The sequence below is a fragment of the Sphaerulina musiva genome (assembly GCF_000320565.1).
Source record: "Sphaerulina musiva SO2202 unplaced genomic scaffold SEPMUscaffold_4, whole genome shotgun sequence".
In the NCBI taxonomy this organism is placed as follows: Eukaryota; Fungi; Ascomycota; class Dothideomycetes; order Mycosphaerellales; family Mycosphaerellaceae; genus Sphaerulina; species Sphaerulina musiva.
Genome location: NW_016017386.1, coordinates 1808348 through 1828988, shown reverse-complemented (window position 1 = coordinate 1828988; position 20641 = coordinate 1808348). Strand labels below are relative to the sequence as shown.

The 20641-nt window shown below is 50.6% G+C and overlaps 8 protein-coding genes across 8 annotated transcripts; 4 read left to right on the top strand and 4 right to left on the bottom strand.

Moving 5' to 3' along the window:
• Positions 1-348: 348 nt before the first annotated feature.
• Positions 349-750, bottom strand: SEPMUDRAFT_116747 (uncharacterized protein; the record flags this gene model as incomplete). The annotated part of the gene is made up of 1 exon (XM_016901282.1): positions 349-750. One exon carries the CDS (start codon positions 748-750, stop codon positions 349-351), a length of 402 nt encoding a protein of 133 aa, XP_016761848.1.
• A 787-nt stretch (positions 751-1537) lies between these two features.
• SEPMUDRAFT_64936 (uncharacterized protein) lies at positions 1538-2737 on the top strand (the record flags this gene model as incomplete). The annotated part of the gene is made up of 2 exons (XM_016909697.1): positions 1538-1841; positions 1993-2737. 2 exons carry the CDS (start codon positions 1538-1540, stop codon positions 2679-2681), a joined length of 993 nt encoding a protein of 330 aa, XP_016761847.1. The 3' UTR covers positions 2682-2737.
• A 1835-nt stretch (positions 2738-4572) lies between these two features.
• On the top strand, positions 4573-5367 carry SEPMUDRAFT_107694 (uncharacterized protein; the record flags this gene model as incomplete). Its single annotated transcript, XM_016900691.1, has 1 exon — positions 4573-5367. The coding sequence occupies one exon, from the start codon at positions 4573-4575 to the stop codon at positions 5365-5367; it is 795 nt and encodes a 264-aa protein (XP_016761846.1).
• A 417-nt stretch (positions 5368-5784) lies between these two features.
• Positions 5785-7270, bottom strand: SEPMUDRAFT_148932 (MOSC-domain-containing protein). Its single transcript, XM_016905236.1, has 2 exons — positions 6076-7270; positions 5785-6009 (listed from the first exon to the last, which is right to left on the bottom strand). Exons 1-2 carry the CDS (start codon positions 7231-7233, stop codon positions 5824-5826), a joined length of 1344 nt encoding a protein of 447 aa, XP_016761845.1. The 5' UTR covers positions 7234-7270; the 3' UTR covers positions 5785-5823.
• Positions 7271-8076: 806 nt separating this feature from the next.
• Positions 8077-10443, bottom strand: SEPMUDRAFT_148931 (alcohol oxidase). Its single transcript, XM_016905235.1, has 4 exons — positions 10101-10443; positions 9945-10051; positions 9735-9889; positions 8077-9677 (listed from the first exon to the last, which is right to left on the bottom strand). The coding sequence occupies exons 1-4, from the start codon at positions 10197-10199 to the stop codon at positions 8182-8184; spliced, it is 1857 nt and encodes a 618-aa protein (XP_016761844.1). The 5' UTR covers positions 10200-10443; the 3' UTR covers positions 8077-8181.
• Positions 10444-10903: 460 nt separating this feature from the next.
• Positions 10904-12956, bottom strand: SEPMUDRAFT_84846 (Vps36-domain-containing protein; the record flags this gene model as incomplete). The annotated part of the gene is made up of 1 exon (XM_016910367.1): positions 10904-12956. The coding sequence occupies one exon, from the start codon at positions 12954-12956 to the stop codon at positions 11124-11126; it is 1833 nt and encodes a 610-aa protein (XP_016761843.1). The 3' UTR covers positions 10904-11123.
• A 321-nt stretch (positions 12957-13277) lies between these two features.
• On the top strand, positions 13278-15551 carry SEPMUDRAFT_163363 (SAC3_GANP-domain-containing protein). Its single transcript, XM_016908050.1, has 2 exons — positions 13278-14814; positions 14872-15551. The coding sequence occupies exons 1-2, from the start codon at positions 13511-13513 to the stop codon at positions 15116-15118; spliced, it is 1551 nt and encodes a 516-aa protein (XP_016761842.1). The 5' UTR covers positions 13278-13510; the 3' UTR covers positions 15119-15551.
• A 1650-nt stretch (positions 15552-17201) lies between these two features.
• SEPMUDRAFT_64921 (OPT superfamily oligopeptide transporter) lies at positions 17202-19922 on the top strand. Its single transcript, XM_016909696.1, has 5 exons — positions 17202-17646; positions 17704-18172; positions 18225-18275; positions 18329-19628; positions 19700-19922. The coding sequence occupies exons 1-5, from the start codon at positions 17319-17321 to the stop codon at positions 19907-19909; spliced, it is 2358 nt and encodes a 785-aa protein (XP_016761841.1). The 5' UTR covers positions 17202-17318; the 3' UTR covers positions 19910-19922.
• The last annotated feature ends 719 nt before the right edge of the window (positions 19923-20641 follow it).

Genomic DNA, 20641 nt, shown 5'->3' with positions numbered 1-20641 from the left:
GAGAGAGAGAGAGAGAGAGAGAGAGAGAGAGAGACAGAAGTACATCCGCTAACAAAAAAAACAAACGCATCTAAAGCAAAAACCCCTTATAGCACGCGAAAAAGACTTGCAAGATTTCATCGATAACCTGAGTCAGGTCAGGTAAGAGTAAGGTCATGTTAAGTAAGTGAAGTGAAGTAATCTAACCCAACGCTAACCCAACCCAACCCAGGCTAACGACAAAAAAAACATTCGTATAGTGATTTGCTTCTGTTTTGTTGGTTTCCACAAAGCGCGCCAAATTTATTCACTGCATCTAACAACCTCGTGCGCCGGATTCGTTTCTCGAAAAAGCAAAAAAGAAAAAATCTATTCATCGCCAATAGTAGCTTTGTCGTAAACATGTCTCTTCGCAAGGTCTTCATCACCCGTAGATGCCTTGTCATAAACATGTCTCTTTGCAAGGTCTTCATCACCCGTAGAAGCCTTATCATAAACATGTCTCTTCGCAAGCCCCTCATCACCAACGCTGGCCTTGTCATAAACATATCTCTTCGCAAGCCCCTCATCACCCGTAGAAGCTTTGTCATAAACATGTCTCTTCGCAAGCCCCTCATCTCCAGTAGAAGCTTTGTCGTAAACGTGTCGTTTCTCGTGACTCATAGAGCCTTCATGTCGTTTCCACATGGCTTGAGCATTGCAGGCTACACCCGCTGAGACCAGAGTCGGGGTGAGACTGGCTAGAGTGAGGAGGATGTGTGCAAGCTGCATTGTTGTGTGGTAGGTAGGTAGGTAGGTTTAGGGTGGGTGGATGAGGCTTTTCTTGATTCGCTTTGTGGATTTTGTTTTTCGCGGTTTGGTTGGAGTTGATGTATCTTGATTGAAAGAGAGTGAGAGAGAGAGATATATATATATCCTACATATGAGTGAGACCGATAGGTAGGGTTTTTACATTCAAATTGTTGAATTGATGCTATCTATTACCATAGCCAGGGTACCTAAGATCATATTAGTGTGGTTGTTTCGGAACAAAGCCTTCACAAGTAAGTAAGTACAAACGAATGTTGGTGATTCGTTTTTTGTTTTCTCTCTGTTTCTTACCTGACTACTACCTACATGGACCGATGATGAGATGTTACTCGTAATTTGAAACAAATCACCGCTGGGCAGGTCGTATAGGTAGAAAATCCAGCATAGTGACTCGGGTCGAATTTTTCTTTTCTTTCCGAATTTCCAGACTGACTGAACCGGATCGGGGGAGGGGGTAAGGGGAGGGAGAGGGAAGGATTGGAGTAAGAGGCAAGGTAAGGCAAGGTAAGGCAAGGTGAGGTGAGTAACCCTTATGTTTCTCGTTATTTAGAGAAAATCTCTCACAATCTCAATCAATCGTGGTTGTTATTGTTTATCCACCTAGCTCGGAGCTCCCCCTTCCCCTCCCCGTCCCAAAAAATGAATCACTGCAACAACATTCAAACTACTTGAACTTCCCCTTCCGATACCGATACCGACACACAAACGCCCACCCAACAGCCAAAGGAAGAAAAGAAAAAAGAGAAACATGTCCACTCAAATCGATACTGCTACAACTGTTGATGATACTACTACTACGACCACAACCGCCACAACCATCGCCCGCCTCTGCCTCCACGACCCTACTCATTTCCACACCCAATACTCTCAAATCCTCCATCGCCTCAATCTCGTCCAGCACTGGAAAGCAGCAGCAGCTCTCTCGCCCGGCTCAAACGTGCTCGAGCTAGGATGTGGGCAAGGAGACTGTACTGTGACCCTGGCCTATACGGTGGCACGGGGAGAGCTGGGGGGAAGAGTGGTGGCGATTGATCCGGCGGAATTGAATTATGGTAAGGAATGAAAACACCGTATCCCTATCCCTACGCAGTTTTGGCTTGGGGGTGAAATTTTTTATTTCTTACTTTGCATGTGGATATCCTTTGATGATGATGATGATTGTGGCTGAGAGTTGAAAATTCTTATTTTTTTGTGGGGGGGCAGGTTCTCCGTATACACTCGGCCAAGCACAAGAGCATATTTCCCGCGGACCGATGGGCAAGAGAATTACTTGGGTGCGACAAGAACCCCTGGAGTACCTCTCTTCTTCTTCTTCCCCCCTCCCCGGAACAGCAGCAAGCGAAAGCGAAAGTAAGAAAAATCAGCCATTTTTCGACGCAACCGTCCTGGCCCACAGTCTATGGTACTTCGCCACTCCCTCGCTCGTGGAGGAGACGTTCCGTGTCATCAAACAGCATCCGAATACTAGTAAGCGGCTACTTCTTGCCGAATGGGCATTGGAAGCGACGCACAAGGCTTCACAGCCTCATGTCCTCGCTGCGCTGACGCAAGCTGCGCTGGAATGCCGCAAACCGGACGACCGGAAGAGCCTCTCGAACATTCGAACGGTGCTGGGGCCGAAACGGCTTACGGAGCTGGCGCTTGCGGCGGGATGGCAGTTGGAGAGGGAATCTCGTGTGCCCTGTGGTGAGTTGCTGGAGGACGGGAAGTGGGAGGTTGCGGCTTGTCTTTCCCCTGCGTTTGAAAGGGAAGTACGGGAGCACGTGAGTGATGAGAGGGAACAGGCGGTGGTGTTTGCTTTGCGGGATGCGTGTGAGGCCAGTTTGGAGGCTGTGCCGGGAGGGAAGGAAGGTGTTCGAGCGATGGATGTTTGGGTTGCTAGTTTCGTCTGACTTGGCGAGTGGCGCGTGTTTGAGAATCTCTCAGAAAGTCTCGTGTTTGATGAATGCCCGTACGTACACATGTGGTTATTCCCGAGAGTTGATAGGGGAGCTGCTTCGCCTGGGAGCTGCTCGGACAAGAAAAGAAGTCTGACCCACAAAGGGCTTCCCCCCTCTCTCTCTCTATTGTCATGCGATACGATATCGCCACGACGTAGACCAGGAAGTGGTAATGGGCGGTGAGCTCCAGGGCACAGCCATTCATCTCGTGTCGATACAGGCGAAAAGTCGATACAGTAAAAAGTGCAATTCTATCGACATTGTCATAGGCTTTGTATAAAAAGACATCGTCTCGTATACCGCGTAGTCTGGTTCATAAGAAGAAGCTTGGCTGTCATTGCTAGGTGTTAGCCCTGCGAACAGGAGTCTGGAGAAGGTCCCTCTAGGATGAATTCCTGTTCAGTAGCCTGATGTTTTTAAATAATCCAACCAGGGCGCGGTTCAGACATCCGAGAATGCAGGTGAGAATAATGTGCAGCTGCACCGGGGGTTGCTCCGAGGTGAGGTGTAAGAATGCTATCCTTGAATACGGTAATATGCAGCAAAACCGCATCTGAGTGCTGCATCGTCAATTTTGTAGACCTGCTAGTCTTGTGATCAGTAAACCACTTGGATCTCGTTTTCATTGTGGCTGTTCTTGCCTCTACGAATCCATTGCCTGTTAATTACGACGCTTTCTCCTGTATGCTCTGCCTTGTCTTCACTTTTCCATCATCTCTACTGCAGGTAGATGGGAGTAGGGCTTGGATTGGCCAGGTATAGCTACTGGCTCCTAGCTAGTCGAAGACTTCCGGTACGGCCGGTTACGGTGTGTTCTATGGTACAGCTTCTTGTTTCAATACGAAAGTCTTGGAGAACTTACCCTTACCAGACACGCCTCGAGTAGGCGGAGTAGGGGCAATGTATTGGAGTCTCAGAAGTTCGATAAAGGGGAGGGAGGTGTTGTTTGTAGCCGGGAACCGACAGGGACAGATTATGTAATCCAAATATTCTTGGCAATCAACATGGCGGGTGAAGGCTTGGCAAATGAGTCAGCACGTGACACTTCCATATACCCACATTCTTCATGGTAGAAATACCTTATCTATGCGATGCTACCTTACGACTCGATGCCAGAGGATACTATATCAAGAAGCATCATCATCCTCATAAACGAGCCATTGTGGACGGGAATATCACTATAAGAGAAGCAACGACACTCGAGACCTTTCGCGACGAGACTCTCTCCTTTCCACAACCACATTATCTACTCACTCTCGACCAGACCAGCTTCGCGACTCCTTCAAGACTGTTTCTGCCAGAGTGACAGAACAATACCACATCTCTCCATCGACTGTGTTATTGGCGCAGTGGCGAAATTCTACGACGCATGCGAAGCGCTTATGGCGTTTGTATAATACGGCCCCTTTGAAGAAAAAGGCTTGAAATAGCTCCGTCAGCCATCCTTTTAGACAAGACACACACATACCCTCTCTCTCAGCCGCGAAGGATGTGGACGGATGTCTCATGCGGAAGTAGATGAGATGAGGTTTTCAATCCTTTTCAAGAAAAAAGAAAACCAATAAATGTGAGTGAGTGAGTCTGGCGTTGTCGTGTGTTTTCCTTCTTTTGTTTTTCTTCTCCTGATTTTCTCCGACCTCTCTCTCTCTCTCTCTTCCTCCCTACCTAATCACAAAAAACATAAAAACCATCTCGCCACATTGTCCTCCTCCTATAACATTCGCCCGTTCTCAATCGTCCTCATCTTCTACCAAAAGAAAAGCACAAGTGTTTTCTCAATCACAAAAAGGAAACCAAATTTGTTTTTTTAAAACAAAACCCCCAAAAATCCAATCAAGAAATAATGCATCACCTCCACCTCCTCCTCTTCACCACCTTCCAAGTCGTCCTCGCACGCACAGACCTCACAGGCTGCACATCCACCTCCGTCTCCTCTCCCGCAGGCGCCTCCATCGCCTGGTACGTTCCGGAAACAGGCGAAGTCTGCGATTTTCTCGACTGTGGAGGAGGTCGTGCTCCACCGAAAACTACGGTTCCGGGATGTCCATTGTATTCTGGGACTGCGAGTTATAGTCCGTTGTATTTGGCTGCTGGGGTTGGGGAGATGGGGGTGGCTTTTTCTTCTTTTTCTGCTTCTTTTGCTACTGCTTCTGCTACTGCTTCTGCTGCGACGGTAGAGGTGGAGGGAGAGGCGGCAGTGGAGATGACGACTTCTACGACAACGACATCATCTTACTCTTCTGGAGTTACGATATATTCTTCTCCTTCTCCTTCTCCTCCTCCTCCGACAACAACAACAACAACGGACCATATTACTAGTACCTCTGCTCCAACAACCTCCATTCCATCTTCCCCTCTTCCTCCTCCCATTGTACTCGGCAGTACCAACACTACTACCACCACCAACACCAACACCACAACCACCACTTCTATAGCAGAACACGGTAGCCGTAACGGAACAACAACGACATCAACAACACCTTCTATCACAAACAGTGGAATCTTACCTTCATCTCAACAACAACAACAGACTAGTGGAGCGACTAGAAAAGTAGTAGAAATTGGAAGGAGGGGTTATTGGATAGGAGGGTTGATGGGGATTTCATGCGTGGTTGGGGGTTGGGGGTTGTTGGAGTAGGATTTTAAAATCGTGATGATGGATGATGGATGGGAGAGGGGAAGATGATGTATAGAGGGGAATGGGGAATGGGGAGGAAGTGTAAGCATCGGAGTGGTGGAAAGAACTCACCTAATTGAAAGTTGAAAGCATGCATCAGAGAGAGAGAGAGAGAGAGAGAGAGAGAGAGAGAGAGAGAGAGAGAGAGAGAGCATAAAACAGAGCTCATGAATGAAGAAGAGCATACATCATCTTAAGTAGGTAGTAGTGAATAGCTTTATTCGCTGTATGGCATAGAAAGACCATATTCTACCACGAGGAGTTCTGCCTCTACTAATTCATATATACATTAAATCCACACACACAAAAGATATATCATTTCTCATCATCAGACTGTTCATAACAGACTGTATCATTTCTCGAGCCTCTCGAGCCCTTTCTTTTCTTTTCCTTCTTTTTCTCCAACACAAGGAAATGCTACGAAGATGGAAACATCTTTTGATAATAATGCTCGCCTGTCTCGAGCACTGTGACTTCATCTCCAATTCTCACCACACCCCTCTCAAACATCGGGATAATCGACAAGCCCAGGCACGGATGGGGTTTCGCTCCTTCGTCGACTTGTCGTGTTCGTGTCAATGTCGTGGCTGGTTCGTGACGATCCTGTGAGGAGAAGAGCATTAGTAACAATGGTCTTCACCACAATGACGAGAATGAATATATACATACCTTGATTCCAGTGAGAGGATCTACATTCGGTAATTGACATCGGGCGGTCCGACATGCTGCGTGGAATTTGGCGGGAATACTCTGCCGTCCATTCTCACTTGCTGTGTTCCCAATCGCGATTCGCTTCCAGCGATCTTCGGTATATGCGTCTGGTCCGGAGACGTAAATGTTTGCTCGGAATCGACGAGCGTCCAGTCTTCCCTTGGTTGCAGTTTCTTCGGGCAGCGAGGCGTCAATGTCTCTGATACTGGCCATGTTCATGATATGTATGGGAAAGGCATCCGGAAATCCTACTCGATAATCTTGGTCCGCGCTGTTGGGTGGTAGACTTCGTGAGATTTTGCGGAGTTGGTCGTCGTGTTGTTTAAAGAGGCCAAGCGGGTTGCTGACTCCGAGGAAGTACTTTAGTTTGGCGAGTGAATTGGGATCAATCTCGTTTGTGATGTTGATGGCCAGAGGGCGGTCGGTCCAGATGGTGACGTTCTCTTCCACATATTGCTTCGCTCTGCTGCGTTCGTACGTCGCGTTAAGAGGCAGCCGTATCGTGACCGTTTCTGCGCTGGAACCGTATCTGGCGTCTGTTGGGTATGGGAACCGGACCACCACGCATCCGCCATTCATGGACCAGCTTCCGATCTTATCCAGTTCCGTGTTTTCGCTGACCTGTTCCACATCGGGCAACCACAACTCCGTCTGCAGCAGTGCTAGCTTGGGAAACTGTCTCTGCGTAATGAACCGCCACTCATGAGTCGTATCTGTCGAAACCAGCTGCGCAAACGAGAAAATCCGATCACACACCATTCCCGTCGAGATTATTCCACCTCTCTGCAGCTCCACTCCGCCGCAACTCTTGATCGGGTACACGAAAATGGCCTTGACGACTGCCCTCTGCTGTTTCTCGCCATAATGATGATCATGCTGACGACGTCGACTGTCCCCTTCCTCCAGATACTGGTCATCCAGTTCGCTTCTCCCATACAGCCCCAACCGAAAGCATCCGGATACCACATCTTTCCGCTCCAGTCGCGCCCTTGCTAACCGCCTCCTTCTCTCGCTCCACACTCCCCAACTCAACACCGCCACGAAAACAACCGCCAAGAACCCTTTCCAGGACGTGAGATATGCAATATAATGCTCCAGAAATGTCCGACTCGCCATGCTGATGGTGTTGATGGTATTGCTGGCCGAAGTCCACAGGATGTTGTTCAGCGCAGCAACAGTAGTAGCATCAGCAGCAGCAGCAGTAGTAGTAGTAGTCATCTTGTCCAACCACGTGCACCCATGCGTGTTTTAGTATTAATCCTAGCAGTTGACAAGCAATCCAAGTGACAACGGGGGTGTTTTTGCGTTGAATTTCCGCTTCCGGCGTCGGACCGTTCTTGTTGACACAGGAAGCTTGTTCATGGATGCCCTGAAGATGGTGCGGGCTGGGCTGGGAGTGAACTTTCTTTCCCGGTCGCAAATGAATGCGAACTTCTAAATACGGGCGGTTGAAGAAGAAAAGAAAGAGCGGGCCGGGCGATGGAACGTCTCTGTACACTGGAGGAAGGTATAGTACCAGGTAAGGGATGCCAATATTATGCGTTGGTGTTGCAGGCACAAGTGAAGTTACCCATTATCGTGCGTTATATGAATAAGGAACCTTGCTCTTTGTGATGATGAAAGCAGCTGCTTTGGGAATGCCGAGAAGTGAAGTTCAAGCTGAACACAGCACACTTGCACTGTTGCAGAATGACTGCCAAGGCCCAAGAGTGGGGTCGAGTAAGAGAGTCGATCTAGTCATTCTAGCGGTGTTAGTAGCTTGCTAGTCTCGTATACTTGTGCCCTGTCAACGCTGTCGTTTGTCTTGGCTCCCTTGTCTTGTTACAGTACACGCCTTTGTACACCTGTCACGTGTCAGCTTACGGACTATAGCCTCTATAGCTACCTACCGTACCTGTCAGTGTCACGAGAAAGGGACAATACGTGAAACTGTCAAAAAAGGCCACTACCTCCTACTTTCGTGAACCGAGTCATGTTGTCAAAGGGATACGTGTGTTTCACGTACGGATGCTTTATACCCTTAACTCTCTACTACCTTACCTCCTAGGCTCCTACTGCCTCACATCATCCGTTCAGTATCACATCTGCGGCCTTTTCGCTAATCATGAATATCGGTGCCTGGATGAATATACCCGGAATTTTGGGAAACACCGATGCGTCGACAATACGAAGTCCATCGATTCCACGCACGCGGAATTTCGAGTCCAGCACCGCCTGACTATCACTATCTGCACCAATAGGGGCTGTACAGCATGCGTGGTGGCCCCAGGCCTCATCTTTGACGAATTGTGCTAATTCATCATCCGTCGTCACACCCGGCCCAGGACGCTCCTCTGTGAAGTTGGTGCCCTGCAAGATACCGTAATTGCTGTAGCGAGTGTTGGCCTCTCGCGACATCTTGATTGCTTGGACGAGTGCTGCGACGTCTTTGCTATCGGCCTCGTTCTCGGTGGTGCCTGTGTCGAAGTAATTGAAGTTGATGAGGGGCGTGTCGAGGGGGTCTGTCGAGCGAAGTTCCACAGTCCCAGCATGATTCCTGGTGTGGGCTTTGAGTGTATACCACGAAAAGACCTGGTGACTGGCAACGGCAGCATCACCCCAGCGTGGGAAGTATCCGGTGAAGTTGATCGGGCCGCCAAAGATGAACAAGTCAATGTCACTATTGTCTGCCGTGTCGGAATTGACGGCCATGGCCGCTGCCAATCCGTTGCTGGCATAGGCACCACGAAGACCCAGGACAGAAGGATTCTTCTGCCACCGGCTGTAACATTCATCCTGAGGCTTGGCATCAAAGGTACAGCCATCCAGGATGGGGAAGTTATTGGGATGTTTCGCATTGACGGGAACCTCGTACCGGTCTTGCATGTTCTTGCCCAGTCCGGGTACGTCCTTCACCATGCTGATACCGAAGCGCTTCAATTCTGCAGCTGGTCCCACACCAGAGAGCTTCAGAGTCTGGACAGAGTTGTACGATCCGCCAGCCATGATGACTTCCTTCCTGGCCCGGGCAGACCCTGGAGTTCCACTCGCACCACTGAGAGGACTGGCGCGGTATAAATGCTTGCCCTCCAGAAACTCCACGCCGGTTGCTCGAGGAGTGGCACCAGTGGTATCAAACACGATCCGCGTGACATGCGTGTTAGTGCGTACAGTCAAAGGGAAGCCTCCATCGACAGTATCCACGATTCTGTCTCGGACGCTGACTCTTTTCCCATTTTCTTGGATCAGAGGAATCTGGTAAAAGCCTTCTCGTGAGTCACGGCCAGAGGCACCATTGGGGTCTACCAAGAGCGTGCCTGCAAGACCGGACACTGCAGCAAGAGGATCCGGACCAAAGCCCATGACTGCCGCCCCGCCAGCCAAATGCTGCACGAGTTGAAGATCTTTCAGTAAGATTGCCGGGTCCGTTGGTCCAGTAGGTTGCCATTCATATACCTTGTCCAAGTACTTTTGCATATTCGAGCTGGACCATGATGAATCACCAGTAATGGACGCAATATTGTCCCAGTCGGAAGCATGAGGTGTAATCCAGATCAGGGCATTATGGGAAACGCAGCCACCTCAAACAGATGTACTGTTAGCTGTAGTTGGTATTAACAAGCAGCACCCTGACTAACCAAGGGTGCCTGCGCGAGGATACAGTATGCCTTTGCCCTCGACATATTTGGGATCTCTACGAGCTCTGGTGTGGTCTTGGTAGTGGTTGACGTAAACATCCCACGCGATCGACGGGTCTTGGGTCACCGCAGCTTGATATCCGGGTACTGTATAGCTGCGTTACACAACGTTAGATGATACTGGCACAGATTGCCTCGAGGGTGCTATACTTGTAATTTGTGCCTTGATCATCTCCAGACTCAATCAGCAGCACAGACTGCCCTGCCTGCGCGAGTCTTGACGCGAGAGGTCCTCCGCCGGCGCCCGATCCCACGACCTTAATGAGTGTCAGCATCTGATCGATTGGAGACTGCTGGGATACTTACGATATAGTCATATTCCGTAGTCTGGCGTTGCTCAACAGGCACAGCTGAGACGCCTACTGCTGCTGCTACTGCCAGCAATGTCCCGATAACAGCCTTCATGTCCTATGGCGAACAAGATGGGGCGATGAAGATGGTGATACCGAGAAGAACATATTTCCGGGAGGACTCATTTGGCTTATAGGATCTGTGAGGCTGCCGCCAAAGTGTTCACGGCCGAGATGGTCCTGCAATCACATGCACTGTCATGCAGCAGCCTTGTGCCGGGCGTGCAGACGGCCAGGCCGGAGTGGCGACTGCTGGTGAGTGTGCAAGCTACGGTACCCATAGTAGAAGTGAAGCGTACACCAATAGGTAGCGATATAGCCTGCATCGAGCGATACATTGAGTTGTGCGCCATTCCATCTGCTGCCATTTAGAATCCTGTTTTTGTGCAACAAGCTTCTTGATGAGGAGGCCTATGGCTCTTGGGACGCGGAGGTGCGGAGTCGGACGCTTTGTCCTGAAAAGGACCATCCCGTCAACCGTCGCTTTGATAGGAGGTAGCCTTGATAGCCTACATATAGACTGCCTTGGCGCTCTAAGATGATTCGTCACTGCGTACGGTTTGGCCCCACTACACCGCACATGTGGACTACTCTTCTCCAGCTCACGGTGTTTTCTTGTTGCCGAGAAGATCATACCTTAAGGACTATTCTGCTCGTCCGAGCCGAACGAAGTAGATTGATTCACCCAAAGTCGACGTATCGTAGAGAGTGAAGACTGCATATCTCGCGAATATGTGGGGTACATGTATGTCTCAGAGGGTTGTAGGTACACTCGTACAGTACTAACTACTACTATCGCGAAGCCGGGTTTCAAAGAGCGAAGTGCGCTGTTTGCTATATACAGTTCAGCCTGTTCCTGGAGCTATGAGACAGCTGAATGTGCACTAGGGGATTCGAACAGGCACATTGACATGGGTTCAGATATGTCAACTGCTAGACCGTAATCTAAAAAGCTCGCCAAAGACTCAGCTGGCCGCATTCACGCCGTAACCGTACTGAGAAGGTGATTCTCCCAGAATCTGATGCCGTCCAGGCACTGGTCCCGACACAAAGCGCCGCATTCTTCGGCCATTTCGAGTTCTTCAGTCGCGACGCCGATGCTCCAGCTAAAGTGTTCGGCAGCCTCTTGAGCCGTAATGCTTCTGCCGAACGACTGAGATATGCGGGCAACAGTAGAATGGCAATCATCTTGCGGTTCTCGCAGCCATTGAAGCAGAGTTCCAATAGTCTTCTCATCGGTTCTGCTGCGGTCCTGAACAACGAGCAATCCACTTTTGAAACGGCGCAATCGTACTGGCATGTGCAAGTTGTCCCACATATTGGCCGCTTTTTCGAAGTCGAGAGGGGATACGAGCTCGATACCGTTGCGAGTGCGATTGAAAACTTGCCACAGATCCACAAGAGACATGATCCCACCTTCCTTTCGGAGAACGCCTTTGCGATCATCGGTGAGGAACTCTGCCAGGTCTCGTGAAAGCTCCGTCACGTATAACTGCTCCGCAGATGAGCCGGTTCCCAGCATATCTTTGGTAGTCCTTAGTCCTAGAGCTGATGCAGAATCCGAAATGATTCTCTTTGTATCATCGCTGGTATTTCCGTTCGATTGTCTTGCAAACTGCTCTGCCATCTGAATAACTTCCTTTGCAGAGGTCATCAAAGCTTCGAGATCTTCGAACGCAGTTCCGATAACGGCCTGATTGTTCTGACGAAGAGCGACGCCCCGTTGCTCTAGACCAGCGATACCAACCACACGCGGCGGTGTACCTGTTGGTGCTGAGCTATTATTTGGAGGGCCAAAGCCGCCGCTCGACTGCGGTGGTGCACCTCCTGGTCTGGGCACAGGCGGAGCACTTTGTAACAACCATTTACGTTGTACCAAAGCCTCCTGCAGTCGATCCAGAAATATTTTCTCTCCACCTGCGCGAAACGAGAACTTGATCGTCTCAATTGTGTGATCATCGACGATTGAAGAGCCAGGTAGGCTAGGCCCTGGCGATTCTGGTCGGTTTGAGGTCTCTTCAATGAGCCGCGAGGCACGATTCGAGCCAGCTTGAAGAGGAGCCGAGCACATCTCGCAGCTCGTCATCCCAGGAAAGTTCTGATAGGTGCAACGGGGGCAGAGATTGGGAGCAGAGTTCGCTTTTGGCGATGCTGAGACATGAGGTGGCATAGACAGGGCGTCCGTCGAATTAGGCGGCGTGCCCGGCATGCTGCTCGATGTACCGCTTGGTCTATTGGACATGGCCGCAATTGTGGCCTTGATCAGTAATGCCAGTGGTGGTTTCACGCCGCACGCCTGACACGCCGGAAGCGGTGTATGCTGGTTTGCAGTTCCCGGGTCAAAGTTCGCAGGCACTGCGTTTGGCATGCCACAGATGGGGCAAATCCACGTGGCGTTCACATCCCTAGCTGGTGCCGGAGAGGGCACGAAGCGAGAGGGCGAGCCGTTCTGGCTAACCAGAGCATCGGTGGGAGAGGCATACCGCGGCGCCGGGCTGCGGATGCCCCCAAACGCGGTCTTCTTGGGTGTCTTGGGGAAGAGCGTAATTTTGGCGGAGGACTTCAAGAAGCCGGCATAGAATTCTGGTCTGTCGATTTCCTTGAGATCTACGGCAACTGAGTACTTTCTCGGCTCTTCATTATCGACGTAGCAGACGCGGTGAGAAGTCAGGTATGCGTGCCCATTCTGATGATTCGGAATCTTGTACTTCCCCTCGTACAGCCCGACTCCATCCTGGACAAAGAGCAAGGTCTCATCATCGTAGAGGGATGGACGAAGCGCGGTCGTCAGGTCCAGGTGACGGAGAAACATTCGCAGACATAGGGGCGAGCGATGTAGGTGAAGATGCCGCAATTAGGTTAGTCCTTGTGCGACCACGAGGTGAGGTTGGTGTTGTGGTGTCAGTCCCTGCCCTGTGCTTCACCCTCCGATGATGCTTCACCGAGACGAGTGACCGAGGGCCTGAGGTACCTAGGTACATGTACACACCCAAGGTACATATACTGGAGATCATGATGGCCAAAAGTCCTGGAATCGAGTAATTCCGCCAAGCAATGATCGTCTCCTTCCCCTTCCACTTCCCACTCACTCACTCCTCCTCTTCCCCAACACCAACTTGCCATCGCACCCTCTACCACCGCGACGAGCATTTGCATCAAGTCAGCCATCGAGCTTTGTTCTACCATTGCACGCCACTTCGCGCCCCACCCGGCGACCAGCGGCTGCAATTTCACTTGACAACCTTTTTTTGTCTGCCGGTCACGCCGGCAATTCGCTTTGCGCCGTCGCAGTCTGCCTCGAGTCCCGCGTCTTCCACGCTCTAGCACCACCATCACGACCAACGCACCCGCTCACATCTGGCGGTGATGGCGATAGAACCCGCTTACACCGCGGTGAGGGCGCGACAGACGCTCGTGCCTGAGCCTGTCGCTCCAACTACGCCTCCGCCAGCTCAAAAGGTGGAGTTCCCTCAGTCACTCAAAACCTGGGTGAACACAGCCTTCTTCGAGTATAACAATCTCAAGACGGAGCCCGCGTTTGCTTCTATTTCCGATGCCGACATTCGAGCCAAGTTGTCCGCCACAATTAGAGAAGCACAAGAGAACGGCACCATGCAGGCGCGCGACTGGGCATCGTACCCCTTGCCTCATCAACTGCTTCTTGATGAGCGTCGCAAATCTATGTACATGGCGCAGAACGCCATGCTAGCTAACCTTCATTCCGACTTGGGCACATATGGCATTGCTTCGCCCACAGCGAATAGCAAGAAGAGGAAGTCAGCGAGCCAGGAGCTGGTCGATGAGAATGGCCGCGCCGTGACTCCACCCTGGAAGAAGTCGCATACCAAGAGTATTGCCGACCGAATCAGCGGTCCAAGTAAGAAACAGGAGAAGAAGAACAACAACAACAAGAGCAACGCAAAGATCGGCAAGTTCGACAACAGCGAGGCGGCTCTTGAGAGACGTCGCCAGCGCTTCGGTCACGTTTCGTCTGATTTATCTTCGCCTCATTATCGTGATGACTCTTCCACGGTGCATGCCAGTTCTGGACCCATCGTCGGCACTTGCGAAATTCTCGAGAAGAGATATTTCAGGTTGACAGCTCCGCCTCATCCCAACACCGTGCGACCTCTTGCCCTCCTGGAGAAAGCGCTCGAACATGTCATAGGCCGATGGAAGGATTCCAGAGATTACACGTATGTGTGTGACCAGTTGAAGTCTATCCGACAGGATCTCACTGTGCAACATCTGAAGAACAACTTCACCATTCGAGTATATGAGGTGCACGCACGAATTGCACTGGAGAAAAAGGATCTGGGTGAGTACAATCAATGTCAGACACAACTTCGTGGTCTGTACAAGATGAAGTTGGGAGAGAACGGCGGCAGTGGGGGTAACCAGGATGAGTTTACGGCGTATCGTATCTTGTACTTGATTTATACGCGCAATCGGACCGACATGAACAACATGTTGGCCGATCTAACCACAGCAGACAAGAAGGGACCCTTTGTTCGACTTGCACTGAATGTTCGACAAGCATTGGCTGCTGGCAACTATCACAGATTCTTCAAGCTCTACAATGAAGCACAAGATTGGAACATGGCGCCCTTCTTGATGGACATGTTCATCGAAAGGGAGCGTGTCAGTGCCATGACGGCTATCTGCAGAGCGTGAGTTCCACCATACATCAGCCTCTTGCTGCTTGCACAGCTAACAGTCTCTCGCAGGTACAAGCCAGACGTGAGCAGCACATTCCTAACCCAGGAGCTCGGCTTTGCAGTAGACGAGGATGAGTCAGTATTCGAATCCGACCAGCTACGAACCTGCCTCGACTTCATCGCGCGATACGGTGGGCAGCATCTTGTGCAAGAGAAAGACGGCGATGTCCGGGTGACGACTGGTAAAGCCGGCAACCTGTTCGAAGGGGCGAAACAATCTGCATTTGGCAGAGTCGACATCAAGGGCCAGATATGATTCCCATCCCGTCCCTTTTGCGCGAGCCTTCTCTTACTCTCTCGTCGTCATCGCTGCTCGAACCTCACCAGCCACACTAACATCCAAGAAGCCGAGCGGGGAGTCAAGGCAGACGCTGATCGCAAGGTCGCGCGGGCACTCACCAACGGCAGCTCTGCCGATTTACTTACCTGAAGCTGCGTCGGAAGTCGAAGTGGCCTGCAACACGACGCGGAGCGTGTGAAAGATGAGGAAAAGCGAAACGATGGGAACACAGCACTGTGACATTCAGAGCGATAGAAAGGCGTATGCGTTTGCATTGTCGGTTTGCATTGTCGGTTTGTATTGAAGACAGTATACGCGGATGGCATTGAGTGTACTGCAGGCGTTAGAAACGGGTATGAGCAGGCAGAGAAACAGTGCTCGTAGCATAGCCAGTCCAATGAATGAGGCCTGATTTTCGATGTAAGAGCGCACATTCTCCAGTGCTATCTATGATCATGGTGTATGCCTTGTGTTTTGAAGTCGAACGTATCTGTTCCTTGTATCAATGTCAAACAGCCATCTGCAGTGTCTCCAAGCACATATCTACCTAGTGTACCTATACATGCTTTGCTGCGACAAAGACCTACCTGACCGGAGGTACCTCCTACCTACTTGCTATTCTTGGCGAGACTCCACTAGTGAGGTAAGGTACCTTATCTACCTACCTACCTTGGGCTAGGAGGTATCTACTAGGAGGTAGCTCAGGCATCATTTGCCATCCCATCTCGCACTCGATCTGACAGACCTTCCTTCATCAACATCCACAACATCTCGTCCCTGACGCTGCTGAGCTGGGCATCACCATGGAAAGCGGGCACCTACAATTCTTCCTGCGTTATGCAGGACTCTGGTGCGAATGTTCTCAGAGATGCTGAATGCCTACCTGTATCCCCAGTTCAATCCCCCAAACAGGGTGACGTGAACCCCTCTGTTGGAGACACTTTGATGCGGTGGTCTCGGCTATTTGTGAGCTCGGTTGAGGAAGATCAATGGTCAGCCAAAGCCGAGCTACCGGAGGGTAGGCTGAATAATACCCAAGAATTACGCCCTCGGGCCCAAGCAGAAGCCACAAGGTAGCGGCAACCTAGCTGATCTGAAGAGCCAGACGCTACACCCGGCTCGAAGACGATATCTGATAAACACGAAAGAGGACAAAGCAGACGTGGTGTTACTGTTACGGACGGGCGATGCTCTTGCTTGCCATGACCTGAGGGCTTGACGAGACCCTGCTTGAGATCCGACAGCTTGGGGTAAGAGTGAATGAGCTGGGACCCAGGAGCTGGAATTCCAGAGCTCCAGGATAACAGAACACAGATGCTTCAGGGGTGTTATGGTAGCAGCGTGAGCTTCCCTTCGTCTTCACCATCTGCTGACTGCCATCAATGCCTGCCCATCCCCACAACAGTATCTGCGCTAGCAATCGACCTGTTCTGAACCGTTTCCCTGCAGGCTTCGGAGAAGTGAAGCTACTCTGCCAAACATTACTTCTCTACTGCAATTCACTTGAGCTTGGCCGTGGAAAGAGCCGGTCCTATTTCAGTCACGAACACGGGTGGGCAAGGTAAATATCGTGGTGCCAGACCCTGTGCGAACTTACCTGGTAACCATTTAACTCTACAGGCTGCATGAGATAGGCATGTGGCATGAATGAGATGCAACAACACGTTCCAACATGGAACTGCCGACTGCACGAGTATCCCACGCGCTGATAAGAATGTTCCGAGCCTTCCAGTGTAAAGTCACATTGGCATATGTTGCCCCCCGCCGGCCGCCACTTGTGAGGCCCAGCTTTCTACCATCTTCTGCTTGTGAGATCCCATAAGCGGCAGGAAGTCCTTTGGCCACCATACCACAACGTGAGCCACCGACCATGCCAGGCAAAGGCGATGACATTCTGGAGACGGTGGAGCCCGTGACTCCTGACAAGGGGGAGGAGGTCAAGTCCGAAAAGGTGCCTATTGTGGCTTTTTCGGAGCATGTCGAGGAACATGCGCCGCCAACAGACTAGTGAATATATCATGCCATGATGGGGTCTTGAAAGCATTCCAGAGATCTGACGCTCGCTCGTAGTAACCGCATCTTCGAAACGACGCACGATGAGGCGATCAAATTGGAAAACAAGCTCCACGACTTGTCACTGGAGCGGACAATCGAAGTCATCAAGGAACTCGTATACATGCATGAAGCTGATCCGAACTTCTCTGGGGACATGATGAACCAAATGAAAGATTTCCTCGCAGATCCGCCCACGTCTGATATGCCGGACAAGAACGACATGCTCCGATGTATGAAGCTCGAAGTGCTGCTGGCAACGGAGAATTCGCCATATATCGAGGTCCGCGCAAACGTCGACCCGACTGATGATCCAAGTCTCCCTTGTTCCACCATTCGATCTTGGTTCATCGGCATCAGCTTCTGTTGCATTGGAGTCTTCATTGACACCTTGTTCGCTTATCGCTACCCAGGTATCTCGGTGGGCTCCTCGGTGGCTCAATTGCTCGCGTGTGAGTAGAAAGGAGCACAGCGTGGCACAGTATTCAGCTCACTCATTCGTTGTATAGACCCCATCGGCTGCTTCTTCGCCCGCGTGCTCCCGAAATGGAGCTTCACCATTTTCGGTTGCAATTTCGAACTGAATCCTGGACCATTCAACCAAAAGGAACACATGATGATCTCCATCATGGCCAATGTGGCCTTTTCGGCACCTTACACCTTCTACATCATTCCTGTACAGGCAATGCCACAGTACTTCAACATGCCATGGGCATATGACCGAGGATACCAGATCTGTATCTCGATTGCCGTCAACTTCTTTGGCCTGGGAATGGCTGGTCTTCTGAGACGATTCCTCGTGTTCCCTTCTGTCGCCATCTGGCCTCAAGCTCTGCCCACCATTGCACTGATCAAGGCATTCCATACGCAAGTAGACGAGCCTGTACCTGGCCCGTTTAAGCGCATGTATCGCTGGTCCATGGAAAGGATATTTCTGATTTCAACGCTATTCATGACTCTCTACTTTGTGCTACCGGGGTACGTGCGTGTCCTTCACCGGCATCGAGTCCATGCTGATTGACCAATGCAGATATGTCTTCGGTGCCATGTCCATTTTCTCCTGGATGACATGGATCTCTCCGTAAGTGTTGCATCGTGCTCTGTTCCACACATGGCTAATGGTGCCAACCACAGGAACAACATCGCTCTCAATGCAGTGACTGGCATACAGACTGGTCTGGGACTCAATCCATGGCCTACCTTTGACTGGAATCTGTTTGGGGGCGCAGGACTATATTTGCCTACCTTCGCCATCGTTAATCAGTGCGTGGGCATCGTGATAGCCGCCCTGATGATTCTCGGCATCTGGTACAGCAACGCGTGGGAAACGGGATATCTTCCCATCAATACGCAGGGGACATTTGACAACACCGGGAGCAGGTACAAAGTCACCAAGGTGTTGGACGGTATGGGTCGACTCGACGAAGGTCTGTTTCAAAAATACTCGCAGCCGTGGTTCTCGGCGGGCTTCATTGTGTACAACATCTGGTGCTTCGCCTCCTACTCTGCATCCTTCTCCTTTGTGTATCTGTTCCACAGACAGACGATTGTGCGAGGCTTCAAGGGCATCTACCGCGAAGTGTTCCGCAAGGGCAAGGACGATGGTCACGCAGAAGTCGGAGAAGACATTCACACGCGACTCATGAGAGCGTACAAGGATGCGCCCGACTGGTGGTACCTGATCCTCCTGATCCTCCCGATATTCTTTGGAGTTGCGGCAATTGAAGGCTGGCCGACTGGAGCACCGGTCAGCGCCCTTTTCTATGGCCTCATTATGCCGGCAATCCTCATCATTCCCATTGGAATCATCCAGGCAGTGACGGGAAATGCGCTCGCCATCAACGTTCTGGCCGCTCTGGTTGGTGGATATATCAACGCAGGCAATGTGAACGGTCTGATGTACTTCAAATGCTGGGCCTATCTCTCCTCATACCAAGCACTCTACTTTTGCCTGGATCTGAAGACGGCGCACTATATGAAAATGTCGCAACGAGTCGTCTTTTGGGCGCAAATAGTCGCCACGTTCATCTTTGCCATGGTCTCGGCTCTGGAATACAATCTCATCATGGGCATCCGCGATGTCTGCACCGACGATGCACCGTTCCGCATGACGTGCCCTTCGCAAAAGTCCTTCTTCACCGTCACGATATTCTGGGGAGTGCTGTCTCCCAAGAAGCTCTTTGGACCGGGACAGCGATACAACATGATGCTACTGGGATTCCCGCTCGGATTCCTCCTCGTGTTTGGGTATTGGGTGCTCAAGAAGATGTATCCTCGGTCCAACTTGGTGCGACAGATGCATCCTGTGATGCTCTGCATGGGCCCGGTGTCGTATGGGGCGCCGTACAATCTGGCGTTTAACATTGGAAATCTCTATGTGAATCTGATTTCGTTTCAGTATATCCGGAAGCGATATTTGGCATTTTGGTCCAAGGTGAGTAGTGTGTCTGTGAGAGAGAGAGAGAGAGAGAGAGAGAGACAGAACTCTTTTGACATTTTTGACAGTGGAACTATGTGCTCAGCGCAGGCCTTTCGTGCGGCATTGCCATTTCGGGAGTGCTGATATTCTTTGCGTTGAACTTACCCAAGGGAGGCACGCTTGCTCTCGATTGGTGGGGAAATAATGTGGTCAACATGGGGTGCGAGGGTGAGGGTGGATGTCCACGACTATCCCTGCCCGAATCGGGGACCTTTGGGCCTTCTTCGTGGACTTGATGGATTGTGATGGCTTTTTTTTTCCTTTTTTTTCCTGCTCTTTTCTGCTCTTTGCTCTTTGATTTTTGGGGGGGTTTTGCTGGGTGATTTTGTGACGACGGTGTTGTTGGAGGATCACAAGATACCCGACTAGGTACCTGGGGAGAGAGATATATATAATAGGTACGTGTAGGTATTGATGGATGATGAGGTGTCAGGTATTGCTACGACCTGTGATGTCTCCACTACTGTACCCAAAACTGCGGTTCTCTCTTTTCTTTTTCTTTTTCTTTTGCTTTCTTTTCAATATATGACCTGACGAATGGGTCACTTCCCCGAGTGTGGATTCCAAATTTATATTTTTTTCTCAACGAATCAGATTTTATGCGGAAGAGTGGGTGAGTACCGTATGCATGTATGCAGGAAGGATATATGCATATGGACTGCATATGTACATGTACCTTGACCTTGTGCATATATGCATTGTATATGCATGTAGGTACATATGCAGGACTCAGCAGGAGCTAAGGGAAGGTAAGGGGAGGGAAGGACTCGAGGAAATTGATTCATCAAATTTTGATTCATAATTGATGACTGATGTAGATTATTTGGAAGTAAAGCTTACTTAGGTCAGGTCAGGTCAGACAGGTAGTTCAAAGTTGGGTAGGTAAACGGTAAGAATCGTAAAATATATTGTACGTAGTCTACCTTAGTTGCCTGGTACCTAGGTAATTGGCACTCGTTCTGAGGCTT

What these genes read in the sequence shown, in the direction of transcription:
- SEPMUDRAFT_148932 (XM_016905236.1), bottom strand. Translation starts at nt 7,233, where the DNA reads ATGGCGAGTCGGACATTTCTGGAGCATTATATTGCATATCTCACGTCC. An exon ending in ATCCTCTCACTGGAATCAAG is followed by an intron (nt 6,010 to 6,075) that starts GTATGTATATAT and finishes TTCTCCTCACAG; the next exon opens with GATCGTCACGAACCAGCCAC.
- SEPMUDRAFT_148931 (XM_016905235.1), bottom strand. Translation starts at nt 10,199, where the DNA reads ATGAAGGCTGTTATCGGGACATTGCTGGCAGTAGCAGCAGCAGTAGGC. An exon ending in CTACGGAATATGACTATATC is followed by an intron (nt 10,052 to 10,100) that starts GTAAGTATCCCA and finishes ACACTCATTAAG; the next exon opens with GTCGTGGGATCGGGCGCCGG. An exon ending in GATCAAGGCACAAATTACAA is followed by an intron (nt 9,890 to 9,944) that starts GTATAGCACCCT and finishes TGTGTAACGCAG; the next exon opens with CTATACAGTACCCGGATATC.
- SEPMUDRAFT_163363 (XM_016908050.1), top strand. Translation starts at nt 13,511, where the DNA reads ATGGCGATAGAACCCGCTTACACCGCGGTGAGGGCGCGACAGACGCTC. An exon ending in ATGACGGCTATCTGCAGAGC is followed by an intron (nt 14,815 to 14,871) that starts GTGAGTTCCACC and finishes AGTCTCTCGCAG; the next exon opens with GTACAAGCCAGACGTGAGCA.
- SEPMUDRAFT_64921 (XM_016909696.1), top strand. Translation starts at nt 17,319, where the DNA reads ATGCATGAAGCTGATCCGAACTTCTCTGGGGACATGATGAACCAAATG. An exon ending in CTCTACTTTGTGCTACCGGG is followed by an intron (nt 18,173 to 18,224) that starts GTACGTGCGTGT and finishes TGACCAATGCAG; the next exon opens with ATATGTCTTCGGTGCCATGT. An exon ending in ATTTGGCATTTTGGTCCAAG is followed by an intron (nt 19,629 to 19,699) that starts GTGAGTAGTGTG and finishes CATTTTTGACAG; the next exon opens with TGGAACTATGTGCTCAGCGC.